The sequence below is a fragment of the Lepisosteus platostomus genome, chromosome 2, assembly GCF_059453375.1.
Source record: "Lepisosteus platostomus isolate fLepPlt1 chromosome 2, fLepPlt1.hap1, whole genome shotgun sequence".
NCBI classification, from domain to species: domain Eukaryota; kingdom Metazoa; phylum Chordata; class Actinopteri; order Semionotiformes; family Lepisosteidae; genus Lepisosteus; species Lepisosteus platostomus.
In genome coordinates, this window is record NC_142612.1 from 7085081 (window position 1) to 7111230 (window position 26150).

The following is a 26150-nucleotide window of genomic DNA, read 5'->3' on the forward strand; positions in this document are numbered from 1 at the left end:
AAATAAATGTGGGAGATTAAGGGTAACAAACAATGTGTTCTGGTGGAAAATAACCTCTTTCTAAACAGTAATTAACATGTATCGAATGCCTAACGGATACCTGAATAATATAGTTACGTTTATCTCAGTGTATTAATAGCATGAAAAATGATGGCACATGTCACAACTGCTTCACTGTTTTAGCTCATGATTGCACTGCAGCAAATGAAGTACCTGGTGTATTTCTGTAAATGAGGTTTTGTCTGTTGGCCTTCCAAACAAAGTAGCAGAAGAAAATGTGCAAACATTGGGCAGTACTCCCATGCAGTTAAAACCACAAACTAAGAACTAAGTTCTTGGTATTAGTGCTCCTGAGCTCAGACAAGCCACGTCTCTTAAATCTTCGGTGCCTCACCTCCGAAAAAGCAAACAGAAAATATGTGATGCTCGGTTAGTCCAGAATTAAATGTAAAAGGCAAAACACTTTTGCTTAATCATCCCTTTGATGTAGTTATTTAAAATTTTACAGATTTTTTTTTCTTTAGTTGTTTTTTCTCAAATCCAGCGGATATTATTTGCACTAATTTTTCCAAAAAGCCTTATTAAAGCAAGATTCAGCAGCAAATGCAAAAACCAAGTAACGTTAAACAGTAGAGTACTTAGATCTTACAACTATATATTCATTAACCTATTCATTTTTTCATAGCCAGAATTTAAAAACAAACAGAAGTGTTTAAAAATCACAAACAGAAGTGACTGCGTTTTCTACCCATTTACATCCAGGTATGGATTTGTCTATTGTTATTCAGCCTGCCTCTCCACTGGACTGCTGTGTTATCCTGGAAAACAATAGACACCTGCGATACCTGTACAGTGACCACTTGTTATTAGACCAGGCTGCTCTTTACACACTGCAAGCAGGAACAGACAGCAGGAGTTAAGCACCAATTCAAAACTTGACATGGCTCCCACCTATACTTGCCTGGCCTGAAACTCAAGTCTGTATGGGTATGAGGAGAATGACCTACACATGCTTTATTCAGAGCAATGCTGTTCATGCCTGTGGTATTTCCATGTAACTAGTGGGGAAAGTACCCAGCTTGCGCAAGTGGAACTGGCTGGAGTCAAACAGGATATCTGTATGGCTACAGGGCTTATGATATACTTTTTTTAAAAGATGCTCATACCTGAAGAAGGCTCCACATCCAAAACATTGTGTTTCTTTTCTTTACCTTCTAGCGTGGAAAGAGCCTCTATCTGTATCATTGTGTGGAATACAAGCCATCTTTCTGCATCTCCTTCATAAAAATCATACTTCTAAGTCAACAGGCACAAGCTTCCACGCAGTTGAAAACAATGTGCTACTTTAAAACAAGCTGCAGGTCTCCATAAAATCGAAATTACAGCGATACAGTGAATCTGCCACTTAATGTAATGGGACAAATGTTGGGAAGTTTATATTAAATCCCCTCCCAAGACTCCTTTTAAGCAAATCACCAACTTCATATATTTAAGCCCTTTCTGTATGAATTACACAGTGCACAAATGGTAACCGCCCTGATTTTCTGACATAATAGACTCTTCTTAAGTATATATGGAAATTGTGGGTGTGGAGAACGGCTCTGTTTATGTAGCCAGTCTATAATTGCAGCTGGAACAAGGGGAATTCCTTTAAATATAATCGGGGGGAGGGAAGAAGGAACCCTTAATTAGCGGATCATTTCATGCCAGTGCGACATCTGTAGAATAAACTGCATTTACACAATTACAAGTTATAACAGCTCTTCCAGCACAGCCAGCTGCAAATCCCTATAGACAGGAGATAAAAGCTCTTCTTCCCAGCCAGCACAATCCAGGCTTGTAGGCCACTACAAACAAAATAAGTCTAGAACACAACTCCGGTCTTCCTTAGTTTTAATGCGTGCCAAGGTGAACCACTGTTCCGAATGGCATTTCTTTCTTGTTTGGTTTCTTGAGCAGTGTGCATCTGTGGAAAAGGCCTGACTATTAAAACTGGGTGAGACCATCCAATTATTAGCAGTGAAAATACCTAAAAAAAAATAGTTTTAAGACCAATGCATTAGTTCTCCTTGTTTCTCAGCATGAAGATAGGGGGGGCTTTAGTTAGACATATACAACGTATTCAGAAACAGGATTAGCCAACTATTTAACTCTTCAGGAAAGCTGACAAGTTACAGATACACAAATGTTTAAAATCTACACTGACCAAAACAATTGAACATATTTTACCTAGACAATGCCAAGGAAAAAAATCATCCTATGCAAGTCTGTTACTACTTAATGGAGACAAATATGTAAGCACTTCCTGAACATACTAGAATAAGAAACAGCAATAATTTCACTTGGCAAGTGCAGATACAATACTTTGCATTCCTTTTGATTATATTTTTGCAAATTAAGTTAAACATTTTCAGGTAAAATAAGGTTCCTTCGACATAACACATCAGTAACGAGAATGATGAGGTTATCAATTACAGCAGGATTTCTGTTTTCCATATGCAATACAAAGCATATTTGCTAATCAGGACAAAACCACCATCATGTTTTGAGCAGAATAATCACAGCCTTGATTTTGATCTAAAGTTAGCAATAAAAACCTAATTCAATTAATTTAACAAAATACATTTAGTTCAGCAATGAAAAAACAGTCTGTACAAATAAAAGACATAAGTAAAAAAAGGAAAAATACTACAAATATTATTAGTTGAATACCCGGTCATTTTGTCTTGATTTTGTTGGTAGTTATTTGCAGGAATACCCAAGGAGGGGAGCAGTGAAGATAAATCAGTTTACCATATTAGCTCATATTAAGAAAACACTCAACAGAACCCAGCTTCAGTGCACTGTTCTGATAAGTCTTTTTCCTACAGAGCCATGGGAAACACATTATTGGCCACAGTGTAAAAATATAAGAACCAAGCACAGCGCAGGGCAGAGCTGCAGGAATTGACGAATTGGAGTATTCCTAGAAGGAAAGCCCACTAAAACAAGGCTAGAGGAAACCATGTCTCCTTTCACATCAAACAGCACACAGCTGTTTCAGTGAGGGCTCTCAATGTGCACTGAGAGAATGACACAGGTCTTCTCTCCTTTTATTAAAAAACAGTGCACTTACATGATTATGAACATGTTCACAGAAAAGTACAAACTTACTGGGCTCACCTCACAAAAGGACCCTTTTAGAGAACAATCACATTATGAAATGCAAAAAACATACCCGAAAAACAAGAATCGGGAATTAGTTAATACTTTAATGCAATGATTTATTTCTTTTTTTTTATTTGATTTAACATACGTTAACGTATGTTAGATCATCTCGGAAATTATTGCCACCTACATCATTTCACAAAACCATCTGTCATATGCCAAGTGGCCAAGACAAAGCTATTTTTCTTCTGCATTCTGCATCACATAAAACTGCATCTACTACTGTGGAACACAGATTCCTGTCTTAATTCTAGCAGTGTTTAGGTATGGTATCTCAAAGCTTTTGTGTTTAAAATACTACGCTGGAATTTATTTCATGTGTGGTGGGCAGTCAGGTGTGTACCACACATTAGACGTTTTTGTTCACTGTAACAAGTGAATGCCTAAAGGATGTGACATTAAAGGTTTGCAACACTTTCCTCCCAGACTTACAGTATACCAATACAACTCATTTGTATAAAAACATTAATACTACAAGTTCAGGATTTACTTTTGAAAAATGGTGTGCAGGCCCGTATCAAGACAAATTCCTAGTACACTAACAGAGGATTAAGAATTTGTCATTTAAGTTTACATCTATGTAAAAAACAACTTTCCATTGTATTTGATTAATAATAACGGTTTGTATGCACCAATATAAGTTGTATTTTGAAAGATATGTGTACACAATTCACCAATGTAACTAAATTATAACAGGTAATTTTTAGAACTGTGACAGATTTAAACTTCAGCTTCAATAAAAATCTTTTTTTCAAAATAGATTAGATTTATAGAGTAGATAGAGTAGATTTAGCAACAAGACATGTATTGCTTATACTTTAACCAGACAAAATATGTAATTTCCCTATTCTATGTATTGAGCATCAAAGCATTTACCAACAATGCTTACTAACTTATAACTAACACAGCCATAATTCAACCACTTGCGTACAAGTCTTACCATGTAATTATATGTTTATGATTTACTAAGATTTTACAATGGTCAGAAAACAAGTGCTTCTTCCATGACATCATACAGCATTGCAAACTGGAAAGCTTTACGATGACTTTAACACTGCTACCAGGCAGTGTGGACATGCACAGTGGCTCATTCGATGCTTGTCCCAGCAAATATTCCCTCAAGACAGCAATAATGAAGGCTGCAACATGGAAGTATTCTGATGTCTATTTTAACAAAATTGGAGTAACTACAGAGGTTTATGGTTATCAATGTGTTGTCCAAAAATACTGAACAACTAGCTTAACAGTGACATTACTTTGAAAGCCAAGATCAAACATATTTTAAATACAGACAACAGTACTCTACTATTTTACCAATGATAAAGAATGTAAGTACAGTTGCATTAATGTGGCAGGAAAAGAGTATGAATAGGATTTAAAGAAGATATCAAGATCCCAGAAACCAGGCTTTCCAAAAACGTAGGACTTGACATAGAGCAATGGAACTAACTTCAAGATTTTTGAACCGAGCTCTCTTTGAGAGTTTAAATATGTAGGACTACCCAGTGTGACTTTTCAAATGTTAGGTCTGTCAGTGATCCATTTGTCTGTGATGTCCAAAATATCCTGGAAACGGGAATAATGCTAATTATTCCTAGATCTTAAGCTTGATTCATAATAAAGGTGAAAAAACATGATTACATGGGAATTCACAACCAAGAAAGAAATTCAAGCATGAATCTTTATGCATCTGTATGTAAATAAAAACGAAGATGTATAGTGAAAGTGGCAGGCCATGACTTGTAGGAAGGACATGGAAAATTCTACCCCACATATTTTACAAAGAGCAGGGTTATACATAAGAGCATGATGTGTATTTCATGTGGCTCACCACATAAACATAAGTCTCAGAAATCCAAAAACTGTCAGCTGCAGGGAGCTCTGGTGCATGGCAACAGTACTAAACAGCAGGATTATAAATAAGAGAAAACAAAAAAAAACAAGAAATTGAACTGGCTAACAGTACGCATCCACTCAAATCTTTTTTTTTTGTACTTTTAATCCCCGCTAAAAGCATAATGTGGTTCTCCACAAAGACACAGCCTGCCCTCGCCAAATCTGGTCAGCGGCAGATGAAGGGAAAGGAATTTCCGTGTCTGAGAAATGCAGCTTTTCACGGCAGCGACGAGCCAACCCCTCTGCTGTCAGGTGAAACCCACAAATCCCAATCCCGTTCTCGCGCATGAATACCGTATCACTGCGAGGTTCGAGAGGGCAGCTGCCCGAGACGTCTGTTCCTCAGAGCAAGAGTAGAAAGAACGAGCAAGAATACAACAGATCTGGCGGCGTCACACACCTGAAGGAAGCTGCGATGTGGGAAGAGTTGTGCGTTGTGCGTTCACTCTTTTGTAACAACAAGGCTGTCACAGCTCATGGACTTTCTGGCAGTCAGAAAGAAGAAGTGTGCAAGAAGCATGAAACACATGGGGTCCACTGGTGTGGCCCATGGCCCTGGTGAGGAATAAGATCACAGTATTCAAATCAAGATCTCATGGAAACTGCAACATGTCAAATTACATATATATGTTAAGCATAGTATCCTAAAAATATACAGTTTCATGAACTATGAATTACCCCCGATTATTGCCTAACTTGAAAATATCTACATTGTTATAGTGCTACAAGATCAAGTCAGTAATTTCATCATCAAGCATTCTCAGTTGGTAAAATACCATCATTTTGTATCCTTACCAACATTTTTCTTCATTTCCCTCAAGGGCCTTAATAATCAAATTTAACTACATACTAAAAAACTCTCAATCAGTAAGTAGACTGTGCTCCACAGCAATCGCCAAAACCAATATTTCTTGCACAGGTGAATTTCAACTGGGTGAACGCTTTAGCAATGGCGTCATGTTTTTTGCCTAACAAAGAGTGTAAAATAGAACATCTACGCCCACATTTTTTTTTCCTAAACAAGATAACTGTATCTTACCGGATGTCAAAATCACTCTTTAACTTGGAGGATGAGTAAAGCCCAGCTGCTACATCACATTTCCAAGGCTGACGAACATGTTGGTCATACACAGTTGAGTCATATTCCAGCACTTCTGTTACTAGTCAGTTCAAAAAACTCCATTCATTCTTCCTTCTCTTTACACGGTCCAGAACTATCGTTTTACAGGCCATACTTGAAAATGATAACTACATTTTGAGTCTGCAGATACTGTAAATAGATAAATACATTACTTTCAGGGCTAAACATTTAAGACTTGCTCTGTTGCATGGAGACCAAATGTATTCTTTTTTACTCAACGAATAAGACCTATTTCAGCAGAGTTTTGGATGAGCTCTCTCTTGATTTTTCTTAATTTGAAAATTATCAAGTCAGTACCACAAGTCAACCCAATACCTTAACCGAAAGCAAAAACAAAGAGGACTTCAGCCATGTCTGAAAACAGAAAGGGGTAAAAGATAAAAGGGAAGCACTTTCAACAGATAGCAAAAGAATATGTTGTACACAATGTCTAATAAAGAATGATATAAGATTAATATATTTACACTCATAATTTATTCCTATATATGTAAGAATATGGAAATATAGAAAGTTAATACTCAGTTTCTCTAACAGCTTGATAAAAATCTTCTACATCTGGTTGTACACGAAGACAGTGACATGAAGAACCAAACCAAAGTCTTCTTATTAAGTTGCTGTGAAGAGGAAATACTAGGATCAAAAATGTTATTGGCAAAACATAAAACAACAGAACTAAAATCAAATAAGTGTAAATAATAGTGCAACTTTCTGAAATAAAAATATTAATAACACAGCAAAATTGTTTGGAAGAGGATGAATGTCAAGTTAAATGTAGGACACATTGCCTGTGGTCTTCCAGAGCATTATCCTGACCAAGATGATAACCAGGCAGGATCTTTATTTCGCTTGAGAAATCCTAGCTTGATGGGGCTTTTTTCTGAACAGTTAATAAAACATAACTTGAAAAAGATTTTATTGTGTTCCTGTTTGTGTAAATCTGAATTGTCTGATTGTCTTTCCCCATCACAGAGCAAAGCCAGATTTAACCCTGAACTGCCTCTTGACCTGGTTACACTTTTTCTAAGCAGCAACAGTCTACTAAATATTTTCATAAGATGTCCAAATTGTCCCAATTTAAACACCCAAGTATGAACGCCACCACACAAAAAAACGAGAAAATTAAAGCATGAGTGCAATACTGTGGTAATATTGACACCACAAAATCCTGATAGCTATACTATTACCAAGTACACCTAAAGAAATAGAAATAAAATTTGAACAGGTTATTCCAAGTTTTCTATCCACATTTGTGCTATAAAATATGACCTGAATCATGAAAGTTATTAATGTCAGAAACAACTTGAAGCAATCTCATAAGTTCCTGTCAGGGAAACAGGAGTATTTATTGACATGCTATTCAGCTGTGCTTTTATCTATTACAGGACAAATATATAACAAAATAAAATACAGCAAACATACTGTAAGCATCAAAAGCAAAGGAACTAGTAGGATCAACTAAGCATAACAGTGAATGCAAGCTTCAAAAGTAATAGATTTTGTTTACTTTTTGCGTGTACTTTGGTTATAGAAATCTTGTTTCACAAGTCATGACTACACTTCTGATGACTAAATGATTATTCTAAATGTAAGTAGATTTGTGATTGTTTTGAGTCATACATTCCCAGAATTACTTTTTGATGCATGTCCTTTACCTAAAAAGGAAACCATATCTAATATTTTAAACATATGGGTATAATTGCATTGTTTAGTCAGATTTCTCTTCTTTTTTAAGACATTTCTCATAAATAATGCAACTTATAAACTTGCAGAAACCTTTCTATATATTCAGCATATAATGTACTCATTAAATGAGGTGTCTTCATCTAATTTACAAATCATTCTTGTGTCCCAGCTAACAAACCTATTCTTGTTTTTTTGGCTTTCCCTCTCAGACTCAAGCTTCTGATCGACCAGGAAAAGGACTACCAGGATCGAAGGGAAAAAGAGAGCAACAAGAAAGTGAACAGCCTGAAAGAAGAGCTTACAAAGCTGAAATCGTTTGCGCTGTTAGTGGTGGATGAGCAGCAGCGCTTGACCGAGCAGCTCACCCAGCAAAGCAACAAGGTCCAGGAACTTACAGCAAGTTCGGCTCAAGCTCAAGAGAAGCTCAGCTCTGCTGAGGCCAGGGCACAAGAAGGAGAACAAAAAGCCTTTCAGCTGGAAGCTGAGCTGCGTGATCAGGCCTGTCGTTTCCATCAGCAGCAGGAGGCCATGACTGCCAAGCTGACCAACGAGGAGGCACAGAACCGACAGCTCCGACAGAAACTCGCCACCCTAAGCAGGCAGATAGATGATCTAGAGGACACTAACAAGACGCTCCGCAAAACGGAGGAAGAACTGCAGGACCTAAGGGATAAGATCAACCGCGGGGAGTGCGGGAACTCCAGCCTGATGACCGAGGTCGAGGAGTTAAGGAAGCGAGTGCTGGAGATGGAAGGGAAAGATGAGGAACTCATAAAAATGGAGGATCAGTGCCGGGACCTGAACAAAAAGCTGGAAAAGGAGGCTATCCAAAGTCGGAGCTTGAAAGCTGAGGTGGACAAATTAAACCGCAGAATTATGGAGCTGGAGAAGCTGGAAGATGCTTTTAGCAAGGGCAAGCAGGAATGTTGCTCACTAAAATGCAATCTGGAGAAAGAGAAGAGTGTGAGCAAGCAGCTCACGAACGAATTAGATTCACTTAAGGTGAGAATCAGAGAGTTGGAGGCAATTGAGAGCCAGCTGGAGAAAACAGAAATTACACTGAAAGAAGACCTCACTAAACTGAAGACACTGACAGTCATGCTGGTAGATGAAAGGAAAACCATGGCCGAAAAACTTAAGCTGACAGAAGAGAAACTGCATATTACTACTGACAAACTGCAAGCTGAGCAGGATAAGGTAACATCTGTAACTGAAAAGCTAATTGAGGAGAGCAAGAAAGCCCTGAAGTCCAAGGCTGAGCTTGAAGAAAACATGTACAGTGCAACCAAGGAAAGAGATGAACTCAAGATCAAACTGAAAGCAGAGGAAGAGAAAGGAAACGATCTGCAGTCCAAAGTTAACATGATGAAAAAAAGGTTGCAATCACTGGAAGCTGTGGAGAACGAATTCTTAAGGAACAAAGCAGCTAAACAAGAACACATTAAGCTCGCTGGTGTAACTCATTTTCAACAAGAAGACAACAAAATAAAGGATCTAACACAAGAAGTAGAGAGGCTGAGGAGAAAGCTAAAGGACATGAAGGTGGTGGAAGATGACTTATTGAAGACTGAGGGCGAGTTTGAATCTCTGGAAAGGAGGTACTCCAATGAACAAGAACGAGCAAAGGTCCTAATGGCAGAGCTTGAGGCCTCCAAAAAGGAGCTTTCTAGATATCAGCTGGCAGAAAAAGAAGAGTCTAATCAGGAGCATATTCTCTACAAACGCCTGAAGGAGGAAGAGGCCAAGTCCAGCCATTTAACCAGAGAAGTAGAAGCTCTGAAGGAAAAGATCCATGAATATATGGGTACAGAAGACTCAATTTGTCGTCTAAAAACAGACCATGTCACACTGCAAAGAAAATTGATGCTGCAGGAAACCAAGAACAAAGAACTAGCCCGAGAAATGGAAAATCTTACTAGGGAACTGGAGAGGTATCGCCGCTTTAGTAAAAGTCTTAGGCCTGGTTTAAATGGGAGGAGGATTTCAGACTTGCAGGTCTCCTCAAAGGAAGTGCAGACTGACCCAACAGATAATAAGCCTCCTGATTATAAGAGTTTAGCACCTTTTGAAAAGGCAGTTGTGAACGGAAAGCTGTATGAGGAAAGTGATCCTGAGGACGACTCCAATTACAACAATGAGCAGCCAATCAACAAGTGCAGCCCCTCCCTCATCAATAATGTGAACAACTTGAACAACAACAAGAAATTAAGGGTGCCTTTCGCCAAAAGCAAGGAAAGCCACCACCCTCCAAATGGTAAAGTGTTAACCCGCCAAAATGGGAACCACGTCCAGCAGGGGGATGTGGTACTGACTCACACCCCAGGACAGCCTTTGCACATCAAAGTGACACCTGATCACGGACATAATACTGCCATGCTAGAAATAACTAGCCCAACTTCAGAGAATGCTCACTCTTTTACCAGCACTGCAGTAATTCCCAACTGTGGGGGTGTACCAAAGCAAAGAATTACTATAATCCAGAATGCCTCCTTATCTCCTCCTACAAAATCCAAAGGCTCCCCATCTTCTGATGGGCTGTGCTCCCCTGACAGAGCCATGTCACCTCTCACCATGACTACCTACTCCCGAGCCATGACCCCAGACTCATCTGGATCTGGAACTCCCGACAGGGCGATGTCACCCATCCAGATAGTCGCAGTCACCACCAGCTCTCCAGAGCGGTCACTGTCCACCGAGTCTGTGGAGGTCAGCGGCAGTCACGCGGTCTTCCGTGTCACGCCAGAGAGGCAGAACAGCTGGCAGCTGCAGAGGTCAAACAGCACTGGCCCCAATGTCATCACCACAGAGGACAACAAAATCCACATCCACTTAGGCAGTCCCTATATTCAAGCCATTAACAGCACATCCAGACCCATGAGTCCTTGCTCGGTGCAGGAAAACAGAACTTCAGTATTAATGAACGGCACTCCTATTAAGACCGGCAACAAAATCACCAGTAGCATCACGATAACACCTGCCACTTCCCCCATCCCAAGGCCTTCGCAAATTACAGTAAGTAATATCTATGATTGACCCCCCCCCATTTTCTCAAAGAAATTAATCAACCCACCAAGCCTGCACCCATCTGTATTTGCAAATAACACCCTAATTTCCCTTCATCTCCCCTGCCATCCCTCCAAGAATCCCGTTGAAGCACTTGTTTTGTTTTCTTGGGACATGTTTGTGCATGAATGATAAGTGGAGACAAAAAAAACAAAGTATATGAAAGTACTAGCAATAAATGTATCTTTTTACCTTGAGTGATTAATCACGTGTGCACTTACTGTATATGCTCAACAATGAATGATATGTACCAGTTCTATTCACAGATGTACTGTTTTAAGTTTGTTGTAATTCATATATCACATGACCTGCATTTTGTTAAGGGGAACCTTTTTTCTAACAATTAAAGTAAATTTTGGTTTATGTTTTTTTTCCCTTCTTTTCCATTATACTTATTTCTTCAAAATAATATATATGCATTATAAGTATGCATTTCATTAAGTTGCCACAGAGTATTTTGACAAAGATATTATGTGAGTACCAGAAAGAAGTTTTGCTTTAAAGAAAAAAAAATCATCTGATCATTTTCAGAAGGCACACATACATATAAATATTTGTTGTAGCATCAAGGACACACACTATTTGGACCCACAAAAAAAATCAACACAACAAGACACTGACAAGAGCAAATTATAAACACAAACTGTAGGTACCCCTAAATTATTAAATTAGGACCAGAATTGTCATTTATTTTCCAAATGAGGCTTACAAGTATTATTTACAACCATGAAACAACATATCTGGATTAATATATTGAACAACTGTAACTGTATATCCTAATATTCTCTTTTCATTTGTACTTCTACCCTTGTCTAGTAGTTGAGGAACATGATGTCTTAACACAAACACTTAAGTCTTTTTTTTTCTAGACAGTATATTCAATGTGATCTTACACCCAATTTTTATTCACATTATTTAGATACCTTGTAGGGGTTCTAACAATTGCTGTACTTGTCTTTTGTAATATTGTCTATTTCTGTTTAATATCAAATGCATTACATTGAGGGCAAAGTGCATAGTTCCTTTTTTAAGCCTTAACCCCCAAGGCTGGTAAAGCCTATTAAATTCAAGGGATGTTTTTTTTACCTCTTTGGTGAGGCTAATGTAATGTGTCAGGCAGGATCATATAGCCGAAATACAGACTTGAATCCTATGCACATTAAAAAGCAGTCAGTAGCAAGCTAACAAGGCATTCTCCTTCAATATAAGACTATGATAAGACATAGCAAAGTCATCTTCAAGCAGGAGAATTTCTGTTACAGTCAACTAGTGGTCATGTGCAAAGTGCAAAACAAAATATTCTAATGTACACCTTGGTGTGTGTCTATGTATTCAAATTCTCCCTTGAGAAAACTTTTAAAATCATAAATAGAAAGGTATTAATAATACACTATCATAAAAAGGCAGCAAACATTACTGACATTTCCATAATGTCTTCCTTCACATGTGAAAACTCACAACTCTCTGCAGGTATCATCACAACCCTGTTTATCATGCTTACTGCTATTGAACAGTCAATGAATCTGACCTATGACTGTATTGTCATGGGATGCTAAAACAACTGTCAAAACCAAGAAAGACAAATTAAGTTATAGATAGCAGTAATATTCAAAATATGTTTCCCTGACAAAACAAACAACAGAATAAAGCCTTTCAACCTTACTATAAGCTTGCTCCTGATAGCGTGCTTCAAGTCAGCAACATGAAATGTGTAGGCAATTATATAAACAGGGTAATTAAACATAGAATACACGTAAACTAAACATTGAAAACACCACATCAATGCCATTGACTCACATATAAAACAAACAATGAGGCACAATCTGAAGCTAATGAAATTCTTTTACTTGCTCAGTTAAATGTCATAAACAGCCATATCTTGAAACTGCTGCCTCAACACAAATATTAACCATTAGTAACTTTAAAGGAAACAAGTTAAAACAGAGAAATCCTTCGGGGTTTGTTTCTAGATATAACATGAAATACAAATCTTAAATGTTTTGACACTGGATTATGAGATGCCTCCTACCCGTTGTTGCACAAGGAAACTTAAATCCATCTTAGTCGTGTTTCATGTGGTAAGTGACGGCATTTTTCAAGCATAAATGGTCATGATCTATTTAGAGCCTAATATGTCTTGAATGGAATGATCTCCGTTCTAGGTGAATGATCACATCCCTGTAAAAATGTACAAAAGACTAAATTAAGGAGTGTTAAGCTCCAGCACTTTCCATTTCCATGGAAGCTTTCCATTTTCAGCAGCCTACTGCACAAATGTGAACAGCTAAGATTTGGCAATGTCTGTCACAAAACACATATGCGTACGAAGGATGAAAGCACAGATTTAATTCAATTTCACAAGTCGTTGGATTTCTTACAGACCCTCCGATAGCCTGGACAAACCTGTGCCTTTAGTCTAATTCCTGAGCTTTACATCCTGTACAAAATTCCATCTTAAAAAAAGGGGCACAATCCTGGAGAGCAGGGGTTCCACCACATAACTGTCAAGATTGTCATTTCGTAAGAAAGCCATTGTTATACATGTGCAGCCCTGCTGAATGAATCCACACTAAGAGACAGTGACTAAGGTTTCAATACTCGATCAATACACCACCATGCAATCAGTCTGCCATCAATCCCTGCAAGTGGCGTTGTGCAGTGATTGGACAATCCTGCACAGCCCATCACACTCGCACCTCGCTATCAATCGGTCACTTCTAGACAACAATTAGAGTATTGTTCTATCATGTCTGCGCCTCTCTCTCCAACGTCCATCTGTGTGGTCTGCACAAAACCAATCAACCAGTTACGCAACAGTCAGAGCACAAAATACTCATGATGGCAATGACTTCAAGGTGCGCCAGGGTTTGTTGCAAAGTTATTAAGTCTTAAATGCCAGAAACGCAGAAGAGAAACCCCTTTACTCTACATCTAAACTCTCAGTAGCTTCCCCAGACTGCTAGTCTAAATCCAACAACCACTAACTACCTTTAAATACCCAGACAGATGATTAACACCCATATAACAATGTTAAATCCACTCCTTACTGATAAGAGAATAAATAATTGACATCCAGTGAAACTAGTTACAAGACAGAGGCATTTAACAGCCTCTAGTGGCAGGTCAACTGCTATTACAGTCCCTCAAAACCCTCCTGCCTCTTATTCATGCATAAACAGAGTGAATTGTTTGTTATAATGCTCCGAATACAATTTTCTAAAACTATTCCAGACACTAAAAAAAAATGTTAACATTTAGGACTATCTAAATACATGTTTATAATATAAAACTAAGCTAAAAAATAAAAATAATAGTACACTTTAAGTGTACACTTTAATAGTACACTGTAGCAATTCTCATTATTTCTGTTCTCTTCATGCACCAAAGTATTACAATTTAAAACTGTAGACCTTTTTTAAGAACTCAAATGTAAACATTTTTTGCAGTTGCTCACATGGTAGTTTTCACAAGAAGTAAAGCAATGGAAACTATTTAAATTAGGGCCCTTAATTGTTTATTGATCTTTCATCAGTTTGGTTTCTGCTGTTTCAGCAATGCATTCTTGGCATGACCTATAATTAGCAGCCACATTGAGAATTAAGCGGTTTTAAATAAAAGAAACCGCTACAGACCAAGAGAAAAACCAAGAACAATTGAAACATCAAACCTAATGTTTCTAGGTTTCAGCTGGAGGTGACAACAGAACTATGGGTCACAACTGGCGTGTATTTAGACATGCAATGTGATACCACAGACATACTGTATATAAAACACTTCTCATTGATATCCCACCAGTGTTGAAAAATCTCAAATTTACCAAAAAGCAATAGTAGTAAATAAGCTTTAAAACATTTTTTAACATATCTATACTAGTAATAGACCACTATGAATACCTAGAACGAAACAATTACCCATTCTCTCTTGAATTTGAGATTAGACCACCTCCCCTCCTAAAATTAAAAGATTTTCCGCATCTCAGTTCCCTTATATACAAATTATACTTGGCTCCATTGTGCACCTTGAACGCATATTTCAGTAAATTGATTTCCTTCCAAATGCTGCTTGGAACATGTCTAATGAAAGCAAACTGAGGTCATCACTTGCCGCTTCTGTCTTAGTATTCATTGGACTATGAAACACTGCATTAAGGCCCAGGTTAAATAAAAATATAGACATCTTACTGGCATGGGAGCCCATCATGTAAAAGGTTTGAATTTGGCAACTGGTGGGTGTGGTCAAGGTTTGATTTATTCCAAGGTTAGGTAATGAGAAAGGCCTACCAATTCTGGAGAACAGAAGCAGTCAGACCTTTAACAGACCTGCTCCAGAAGAGCAAAAAATGCATGCAGGTGTGTACTTATAAACAAGATCCGACAGATATGAGCTACACTGTGAAGACTCTCTTATATCTAATTTCTGTAAATATGTACTATTCACTAAAGAATGTCTAATACTGATATGTGTTCCTGAGGCATTCCTTCACATGAAAACCCTTGTAATCTTTTAGAAGCATTTATTGCACTTTTTTCTGTGAACAGAAATTTATTTCAGACGTTAGAAATCACAGTACAGCTTAAATGTGCTTTCTCTCCTATAACTGGGTACTTATGGCAATGAATGTAATGATATAGTAGGACAGCTAAGTACACGTTTCAAAACACCAGCATAACAAAATAATAACAGTAAATAAAACAGACTTGTCATAACAACTGCACCAGAGTGATTCACATCTTTAAGCATGCATTTCTTTTTTTAGGGATCACACAGCAAAGAATGGCAAATCAGTTATTGCCAAAATACTTGAATCAAGTTTTTAAAAAAAAACAAAAGTTTTTTTTTTTGCAACAGGCACTTGATAATGTGGCGAGTGTGATCCAATTTAAGCTCTTTGCCAGTCTGAGAAAGTGAACAGCTGGCTTTTTAACATCCACCATGGATGGAGACAAAACAGCTGCATTATCAGCAGGCTTGTGAAATGGTCCACATACACAGCCACAGGGAAAAAAAAACTGTCTGACTCAATATCAATATAAAAAGAGCTGGCTATGCCAACCGTTAAATTGATTCAAACTGGAATCTGTGCAGCTTGGAAATAAGACCCCTTGTTCCTTACAACCACCATGAAGAACCCATACAAACTGGGAGACCAAGGTGCCGTTTATTTCAAATCAGTGCTTTAGCTTTATCAAGTATTCTTTCCACCTGCCACCAAAGTGAAAGATAAGCGATTTGAAATCTCCCTCATCAATCTCCATGAAACCACAAACGGTATGTAGTTTTATTGTATTCACAGTCACTGAAGGCTGAAGGCAATTATACTTTTTCAGACAGTCTCGCGGAGGAAGTGTCAGAATGATCCTCACTCCTGTTTTTTATTTCAGTCTTTTATTTTATCTCTCAGGAGTTCTGACTTTTTTTAAGGCAATGGTAGGACATAAAACAAACAGAAATAAAATAAAAAATTGAGGACTGCCAGAGACGTGGAGGAATAAAACATTTACACTTCTGTCTGAAGGCAGTGAAAACAAGACGAAAGTTTATTCATGTTAACAGGTTCTTCAGATGTGACGTGAGAAAGCAATGACAAAGATTATATTAAACAATTAGCACTTTCTCAAAGAAGAGAGAATAGGCTTAGAGACAAAGGGGTAATTGGATCTAGCTATTTTAATGCGACCTGGCCACAACAACATATGCAGGTGTAATGGTGAAAACCAGTGCAGTCAGTCTTGATTACCAGGCATTGCGAAAACATTTCACGTGAAAAGTCAGAAATGACAACCATGCCTTCTGTGTGAAGTTTTCTTCTTTGGCATTAATGATGCATTCAAACGGAATCCCAGAGAGCAGCTGAAAAATAACCTTTCAAGACTTTTATCCGATATTCACACGCTCTCAAACCTCTGAGACACCAAGGCCACAGCTTTGCCACCTTTCTGGACCATATTATAACATCTAAAGATGTGGCAGATTCAAAACTCAAGATCTTGCACTGGTCCTTGTGAAGTTAGCAGACCTTCTGGGTTCATGTTTGCCAGAATTTGGAAAACTAGAAATGGCATGTACACATTAATTATGGCTTTCACTGCCAGCACCTTCACAGACCGTGCAATAACTGCTTGGAACCAAGAGATATAGCTGACAGAGTTTGGCAGCAAACACCGCTGCTGAACAGAAATCCAAATTTTAAAACTACTCATACTTCTTGATAGTAGATTGCTTTGTGCATAACAATTAGTTATGGACAGAGTTTAGAAAAAAACGTCCCTGCTATTGCATATAACAGCCAGAAATACAGTATATGTAGCAACTGGATGGATTTTAAACAAAGCCTACATATTCTGCATGCAAGATGATACTACATTTTGCTCTAAAACAGTGTCTGTGACGTCCTGGTGTTCACCGAGCCAGGCCCAAAACAACAACTGTGTTTGGTTTCCTTGGGAACAGTAATACCCATACAACAGAATACACCACAGGCTCTTCCTGGCAAGAGTAGCTCAGTCTAAGAAAGACAAAGAAACAACGTAGCGTTAAAGAAACCAATAAAAGTAGAGTCAATTTCACACAATGTGTATTATTGGTATATTATAACTGGATGTGGTTTATTTTATCTGTAATACCAACAGGGACACAAAGCAATGGCTGTTCCAAACTCTGAAATCCATATGAGGTATTCAGTTTATCTTGTGAACATCATATGACATAAACACTCAAGATAAGCAAATGTATAGCTCCACACCTTGAGTTGATACCCGAGGCTACTTAAACGTGAATAAGCTCAGAATTTTTACATTTACAACAAATATAAGCAGGCACGATGTTAAACTTCAGAAGATACATAAACAAGGGTCTAAACTAGAATACTGCATATGTAATTATCAAAGAGAATCAGCTTTATGAATTTTGTGATAATTAAGGACAGATCAAACAATGTCCCCATTTTTTCACATGAATTATGAAGTAGTCTGGCAAGTAGTCTCTCCTGTTTATAAACTTTAAAATAATATGGAAATCATTCTGCCACATTCATAAGTAATGAGGAAATGAATGTCTTATGGTTGGGTGAAGGGTGAAAAATTGGTAAACTCTGGGCACCTCTGTCTCCTGAGTAGTTGCTCTAACCTTCTTTCCCTACTGGAAAATATTTATGGAAATTTTTATTGAAGTCAAATGGGATGAGGTCAACAGGCGATTGATTTCATATGGAATGACCCATCCGCAGTTCATTAAATGAATTTCAGCAGGGATATAAATAAATCTGGAGGGTACTGTGTATCAATAATGTCAACATAAAAAACATGAGCTGAAAAACTAAATTTAATCATTCGGAGAAAATGAAACAAACATTCTGGGGTAGGATTTTGTATTTCCCATAAATTAAACAAGTCCAGTGCTGACATATTGGGAGAGGAATTTTGTGCATGTCATAAGAAAAATAGGCAGAGTGAATCTGTATTCTAAACAAAGTCTAAAAGGACGTTTTTCCAGTTTGACATCACTAGCAGGCTGTGTAGAAGCAAACCATTAAATGAACTTTTAAGTTGATTATCCGGTAAACAGTGCAGTAATATAAACCTCATGGCTGCATTTCCGATGCACTCTCACAAATTATGCCAAACTATTCAACTCTTGTCCCTTTTTTTTAAGCCTAAAATGATCTTCGTTACTGAGAAATAAAACACAAACCAAACACAATATCATGTGAATCAAAGACAGAATAATTGAGGCCTGCATTCTACACAGTAACCATACACAGATGCTAGTGGTCCCAAGAATGCTAGTTGCATGACTACTATACTATTTTGTTTCATGTGAATGAATGTTTCGAGAAAGACAAGATATGTTTTTCAACAATTATGGTGCTGCTGGAGAGAATAATTGAGATTTCAGTGAGAACACACAAAGGATATGACTCAAATATGTGGTTCATCATGCTCAATCTATTGTGGCAGTGACCGGAAATGAACTTCGGAAAAGACAATGACCATTAAGAACAAGTGATGAAAATTAATACAGACATGACTTTCTTTTAGTAAAATCATTCTCCTCCACAAGACAGGGTATGAGTCATCAACATGTTTGCTTGCAAATATGACAATTCAGCTATCAGCGGTGCATTTCTACTTTCTAATCGATTAGCTGGACCAGTTTGACATCTTTTTCCCCATTTCTTGAGCAGATGGTGACAGTAGTCCTCTTCGACCAGGGTTGAAATGCCCCGTTTTAGAAGATGCTTTAACCCATGCAAAAATGATAAGTGATTAAAAGAGAATACAAATTAGTGAGCACTATAAAAGTGGCACCTACTACACTGCTCCTCAGTTCAGTTTATCTGCATTTAGACTGAACCAGATTCCACGAGTTGTTAACTGAAGCAATACTTCTTTTTTCCTTTAATAAATTACAACTCAGTACTTGAATGGAGCTGAAACACACTAAAGTAACCCTTTCGTAAACACAGCAATGATACAGCTAGCTAACTGTACAAAGGACTAGTGAACATAAAAAAATGATAACACCTAAAAAAGGCTTGAAGGAACGAAACTCTCTCTATGGTTGAAGACCAGTGGTCTAACAGAATGATTTCTGATTTTGGCTGCCAGTACAACTTGACCACGGCTGACTGGCTCACTCTTTGCCACACCAAGCCAATAAAAATCTGTTCCCGAGTTAGTTCTAAGTGCAGACAAATATATGGGACTATGGAACACAGGGTTTATGGGTATTTTATTACATTTAAAAAAAAAAAAACTACCTGCATTCATAAAAAGCTGCCCCTAGCAATAGATTTTGAGATTGGGTGGAAAAAAAAAGTTATGCTAATGTGACAGGCCAGCCTCTAGCCAGGTGGTTTACAAAGCCTGAGCACATGGAAAATGTCTTTTCTAAAAGGAATATAATACTGCATATTCTGTATATTTTAAAGACAGTGTGTATGTTTTAATTGATCCTTCCATTTTCTAATTGCTTCACCCAATTCATGGTCGCTGGGGAGAAGGAGATTAAACCAGCTAGTAATAAGTGCAAGGCAAGATATTTTTAATCATCGTTCATTATTTTGACATTGTGAGCAAGTTTATAGGAATCAGAAAAAAGGAATCCATAGACATAATTTGTACAATACAGCAATATGAGAGCCCATTGGTGCAATTAGTTTCTTTGTCATTTCTATAGGATAATGCATTTCCCCTTTTAGAGGCTGTTTTAAAACAGGCACACGATATGCTGTCCTTAAGCAAGTTTATTTTAATAAAAGTGTTTTTTAATGTTCACTTTTTTCCAAGAGTGCATGTTTTTCCACATTTGCATTCAAAAGTCGAGTCGGAATCCCAAAGCAACTTTCAGGAGCTGACAAAACTGCTACGACGATTGAAATAATGGGGAAATTTCAGGGAGACCAGAGTGCAGAAGCCCAGAGTGGAATTTAGCCAGGTGACATATAGAGGTTAGGGCCCCAATGAGTTCTGTTGCTCGAGCTGTCAGTTTACTGTCCAATCAATGCTAGATTGATGAGTTGTTGCTTTTCTGGGCGAAGATGTAGCAGATTGCAAAGGTAGCTAGCTAATCCATTGTGGCTAGCAGTGCAAACCCATCCTTTGACACTGCATCACAGCTGCCAGGCCAGCAGCACAATAAGTGTGACACGTCTGCCAGCGCATCCTGATTTTGTAGTACAGCTCTGTCGTAGCAACAATAGGTCCAAGCTTCTGTTATCTTATTTTTGGCCAGTCAGAAACACTTCACAGTACATTTATCAACTGATTTCCGTAGTATATCCCATGCTTTTCCACTTTAATTTCTAAGAACTTTCACAGGCACAGGACCTTCATCAGTAACCTTTGCCTCATAAGTCTTTGGACAGACAATCTCATCATTTATTGACTATCGTTTCCTTTTTTCTCTCTAGATCCCTGCAGAAGCATTCCGGCAGCCAGGCCCCACCAGGATTCCCAAACCGAAAGGCTGCAGTTCCGCTAAAATAACCAGCGGCACTGTCAACCCAGGCCAATGCAAAAACTATCTTCACAGCCTTCCTCACGCTGGCAAAGACCCCACTTTAAGACATGGGTCCGCCAAAATTTGAACTCCTTTTTGCTATTTTATTCCTGCAAAAGTAAGAAAAAAAAAAGCTGGATAACAGTGCAGCATTGTGGCATGACAGTTAGTGCGGCTTCCTCATGGCCCCTGGGTCCTGGGACTGACTCCTAGCTGGGGCGCCTTCTGTGTGCAGTGGCATTCTCTCCCCGTGTCCACGTGTGTTTCCTCTCCGTTCTCGAATTCCTCTCACGGTGCGAAGACCCGCTGTCCAGCTCGTGCCTGTGTGCTTGAACCAGGCGATGTCCAGTCCGCCCCCTTACGTACTGCGCCTGCCGGGCTAGGCTCCCACTCACCACGAGCCTCCTCTAATGATAAATCGGGTACTGAAAATGGATGGATAGGGACTAACGCAGGGTTCATTATTGCTTTTTTCCCCAAAAAACTCCCACAGGAATCCTTAAACAAAGGATCTCTGCAGCTACAACATGTACTGTATGTGCCATGGAATCTGATTCACAGGAAGGTGCTAAATACATAACATGTATTAACATATAGGATAAGCTCTAATGTCTGGGGTTGCAGCAAAGCAAAGCAAGAGATGCAAGTGAATGACTTAGCAGTATATAGATATCAAGTCTTTAACATCTCAGTTTCAAGTTTAATACATTGTTGTATGAAGACATAAAATTAACATTAGACAAGGGACACATTAATACACGTAATGATGCAGGATTAAATCTCCAACACCTTTAAGATCAACACTTGTCTAGTTTTCATATACACCCCCTCCCCCACATCAGCAGTTTCTCCATCTGCAATTCGGTAGCAGTGTTAGGACAAGCCTGGCTTTACAGCATTCTCAGAGGCCCAAAGCTCAATTCACAATTCTTGCACGAATGTTTCTCTCCTTGGTACCCATCACAGTTTCCCACCATCCTGCATTTCTTTATGCATCCCAGGTCTTTCATCGCTCCACATGGGTAAGGGTGCCCGCGGTACTTCACTGCCATTTTTGGGGAATTATATGTGTAAAAATCATTTTACCCTTGACAAAACAAAGGAAAATGCGTCGTCACAACACAGTACCACAGCATCATTTCATCACCAACTTCACCATCAGATTCCCAAATCCCCACTGTCTTCACACCATCAAGAACAATCATGTACTGGAGTCTCACCACATCTTCCTGAAGATCGCTGCACTCAGAAACTATTAAAGAACATGCTGTATGTTCAATTTCATACTATTCCTTTTTATACAGAAAACTGTGCAGCACTATTATCGGTCATGTTCTTTTGTTATTTAATATATTTATGCCAATTTGCACAGTGTATAATGTATTCCCATGGTTTATATATGGTACAGGAAAGCTTTTTCCCAGTGTCTGTTTTTTTTTTCTTTATCCATGGACAGTTCATGAACATATCCCTTGTGAATATGGAGGACTGGGTGCAATAGCAATGTTATGCAGCAATACTACCATATGAAGTCTATTCTGTTTAAGATGGTGAACAACATTTTCCTGGCTGTACAAACATTCATATAACAACATGTATGGTATTAAAAGTCTTTTTAATTAAGAACTAAAGTGTTTGGCATTTTCTCTTCACATCATGCAAGGCCTGCCTGGAAATACTCTTCCACAATAAACATTGAATGTCTCTTTGTTAATATATTGCGAACTGCAGTAAGGATCCATCCAACATACATTCTATATCATAAAACATTGTGGTCCCAGTTTAACAGCTTATTCACATCCAAAACAATGTGATTTCAGAAGGTGAAATGATCAATTCGGAGCAACATCTTCTATATGGACTGGTGGCAATATAGACACCATATAATAAATGAGCCAGGTGCTGGACAAAGTCTATGTTTGTAGCAGAGAAAAAAAACACCCTAGAGGATCTGTAGGAGCTAAACATCCCTGATTAGAAATAGCAATTCATAATTGTTATGTACACAACCTACTCCACACATTCAAAGCAATAAGTGATACTTCAAACATGTCAAGCATGATGGTGGCAGCGTTATGTTACAGTGTTATGTTTGAGGGGGAGCGGTGGCTCTGTGGTTAAGGATCTACGCCTGTGGCTGGAAGGTTGCAGGTTCAAATCCCGCAGCCACAAATCCCTACTCCGTTGGGCTCCTGACTTAACCCCAACTGCTCCAGGGGCGCTGTACAATGGCAGACCCTGCGCTCTGACCCCAGGCTCTCTCCCTGTCTGTGTGCCTCATGGAGAGCAAGCTGGGGTATGCGAAAAGACAATTCCTAATGCAAGAAATTGTAACGGGTTAATAAAGTGATGTTAGTTCTATTTCTCGGCAGCAGGAAATGGGAAGTTTGTCAAGACTGATGGGAACATAGATGGAGTAACCTACTGGCAAATTCTAGAGGAAAACTTGCTTCAGACCTAGAACTGGCACAAAAATGCAGCTTTTATCAGGACAATCACCCAAAGCAACAAAGGCAAAGCCACGCTGGAGCAGAAAAAGTGACTGCCTGCCCTTGAGGAGCCCAGATGCCTATCATGAATCTATGGAAAGTCTTAAAAACTGCTGAAAAACCTTTATTATACAAGGAATGGGCAAACACTGCACCTAGTCAATATGCACAGCACGTAGAGACTTAAACAGAAATTTTAATTGCTGCCAAAATGTTCCCACCAAATACTGAGTTCACAGGACTGAATACTTACGCAATCAACATTTTTTATTTTTTTATTTTGTTTATGTTCACTTTTGCTGTAAGTTATCTTACCCTTAGAAGTCTTGAGTTTAAGCACTCCAGTTATGAATAAAATATACATATATATTTAAAGCATCTGCATCATTTTGTAACTTCACAAAATACTACAGGAAGGATTTGAATATTATTGCAAGGAGCTACGTTTTATACACCTAGAGAGATGTAGCACTGTGAGCACACTTTAAGGACACCATGAAAAATAAAGAACACTCATTATGAACAAAATAGCTAATTACTAGAAAAAAATGACTGAATTGTAAAAAAATACATGGAAAAGTGACAGAATAAAGTAGTGTAACAAAACATGTAGACTACAACAATACTGTAAGTTATACAAAAATGTAAGATATAGCAATTGCCACACTGCAATAGCTCATGAGATGAAGGATTAATGCAACCCTAATGAATAATAAACTATATCAAAACAAAAAGTTAAATGGCATTTAAATTGTTGCACAATCAAAGCAAAAGTTTTTTAGAATTCTGAAATAAAATTCTAATTCATAAATCAGAACTAAGACGAATCTTTTAGCAGTCTTAAAGATAAAACAAAGCTGTACAACAGCGTCATCTGCTGGGCAGCTTCTGTCTGTTTACCATGAATATCAACAAATCACACGTTACCTTATAAAACATTGCAGTATTTGCGTACACTATTTAGTACATCTACATGTCTGTCTATAGCTCGGTATCTCAACTACCATATTTTAATAATGAAATCTTTATGGGTTTATTCCATGCTGAAAGGAAAAGAGACTACGTTTCGGCTGTGGAGCCTTCTTGATATGTGGAGACACTTTTCATTTCAGCATGAAATAAACTTAACGGTAAAACGTTAAACAGGTTAAAGTTTACCTGTTCATTTACAGCCTGCGCACACTGACGCAGATACTCAACGTCTTTATAGTTGTTACTAGCTGGCACTGAATATTAAAATTACACTTTCGTAAAAGGTGAATATTCTTCAGAGAGAGAAATCCGTTCTGTATTAGTTTAACACTGTAAAAGCAAGACATTGGGAAAGCCGTAAATTTACAAGGTGCCTAACGCCACTTCGGGAAGTGAAATCGCAAGACTACAGATACCATAATGCATTGCGATCAGAGCCACACGCGCTATTCCTGTGTGGTTTAGTTTGCACTATAAACCGATACTTTTCTGGTAAGCGACGATTTCTATATCAAACAACGCCCCATTTAGAATATACTGTACAAATTACTTCTAGAGCTCACAAAATACAATTACTAAACCCAGACAGCACAGTAGTCACAATCAGCTAGTTTGTCTCAAGAGTGCTTGTCCCAGCAGTTGGATACAAACAGTAGCAGCCAACGGAACAGCTCGCAATAAAAGATGAAGACCATAATACCAACTTATTGTAGCAGTATTATGTAAAAAAAACAGGATTCCAAAAATAAACGTGCATATCTGTGACTTACCTGAATTATTATTTCCTTGCCACCACTCATCTCCCAGTTCGTCTCCCATCTTCAAACCAAAATTACCGCTGATGAAGGAAGGTGTTTTTTTCGTAACGGCAGATTCAAGAAAGCACGCGTTAATCATATTAATGTGATATACAGTATAAAAAAACCTATATTCATCCAAAACGAGTTTTACGTCGTCATGGCAAATCTTAAAAAGGAAAATATATTTTTTAAAATGTACGTGAGCAACATCCCTTGTAAAAAAAATATTGGAAATGCAGATGTTAAAACAAAAGATTATCTCTAATGTTTAAAACCCAACACGTGGGTATAGAGGAAAGTTTGTAGTGCTTTTAGTTTTGCTTTGAGAAAACGTGAATTGCTTTAAATCATATGAAATCGGAATAAACACCAATATGCACAAAAACATAGACATTATACGTAAAACTATATACGTTTCACCTTTGATATTTTGTCTGATGTATATAGATGAGTCTCTGTGCCTCTGAATTCGTGTCGTGAAGAATAATTACCTCCACCGTTCACCAACATTTTTAAAAGTCTGCATGTCAACTACGTTGACGTTCAAGTTTTTTATCATATGACCCCGAGTACAATGAAATGCTTACTTGTGTGTTTTCCTCACATGGCAAATGAAATACAATATGACAACATTAAATTAGAAAATGACATAACAAATGACACAGAATTCTTGGAGAAAGGAGCAGGGTAGCAGCTATCGTTTTAACCAACATTTAGATAACAGCTGTGTGCAAAATTCAGCAGTTAGTATTTTCAGTTCAGTGCAAAACCAGTGGGGTGTAAGTGGGGGAAGATTTAAAGGGTAGACCTTAGGAGTCTTTTGGCTGTAAAGTAGAAGCTTTATTTGAACTTAGAGGTTCAGGGATTTCTACTTCTAAATCTTCTGCCAGAAGGAAGATT

General features: G+C 38.1%; 2 protein-coding genes across 5 annotated transcripts in view; one reads left to right on the forward strand and one right to left on the reverse strand.

The window, feature by feature from the left end:
- filip1l (filamin A interacting protein 1-like) overlaps positions 1–22620 on the forward strand; it is a 110036-nt gene extending 87416 nt beyond the window's left edge. Inside the window, exons 5-6 of the mRNA XM_088648636.1 lie at positions 8137–10939; positions 20901–22620. Coding sequence (XP_088504762.1) covers positions 8137–10939; positions 20901–21077 — 2980 coding nt within the window. The 3' untranslated portion in view covers positions 21078–22620. The remainder of the gene's footprint in view (positions 1–8136; positions 10940–20900) is intronic.
- Positions 1–25332, reverse strand: part of cmss1 (cms1 ribosomal small subunit homolog) — a 132982-nt gene extending 107650 nt beyond the window's left edge. For 2 of the 4 annotated variants that reach the window (XM_088648659.1, XM_088648650.1), the window contains exon 1: positions 25221–25332. In XM_088648659.1, coding sequence (XP_088504785.1) covers positions 25221–25269 — 49 coding nt within the window. In that variant the 5' untranslated portion in view covers positions 25270–25332. The remainder of the gene's footprint in view (positions 1–25220) is intronic. The other 2 variants (XM_088648668.1, XM_088648685.1) reach the window with 2 other exon arrangements.
- Between the last annotated feature and the right edge of the window lie 818 nt (positions 25333–26150).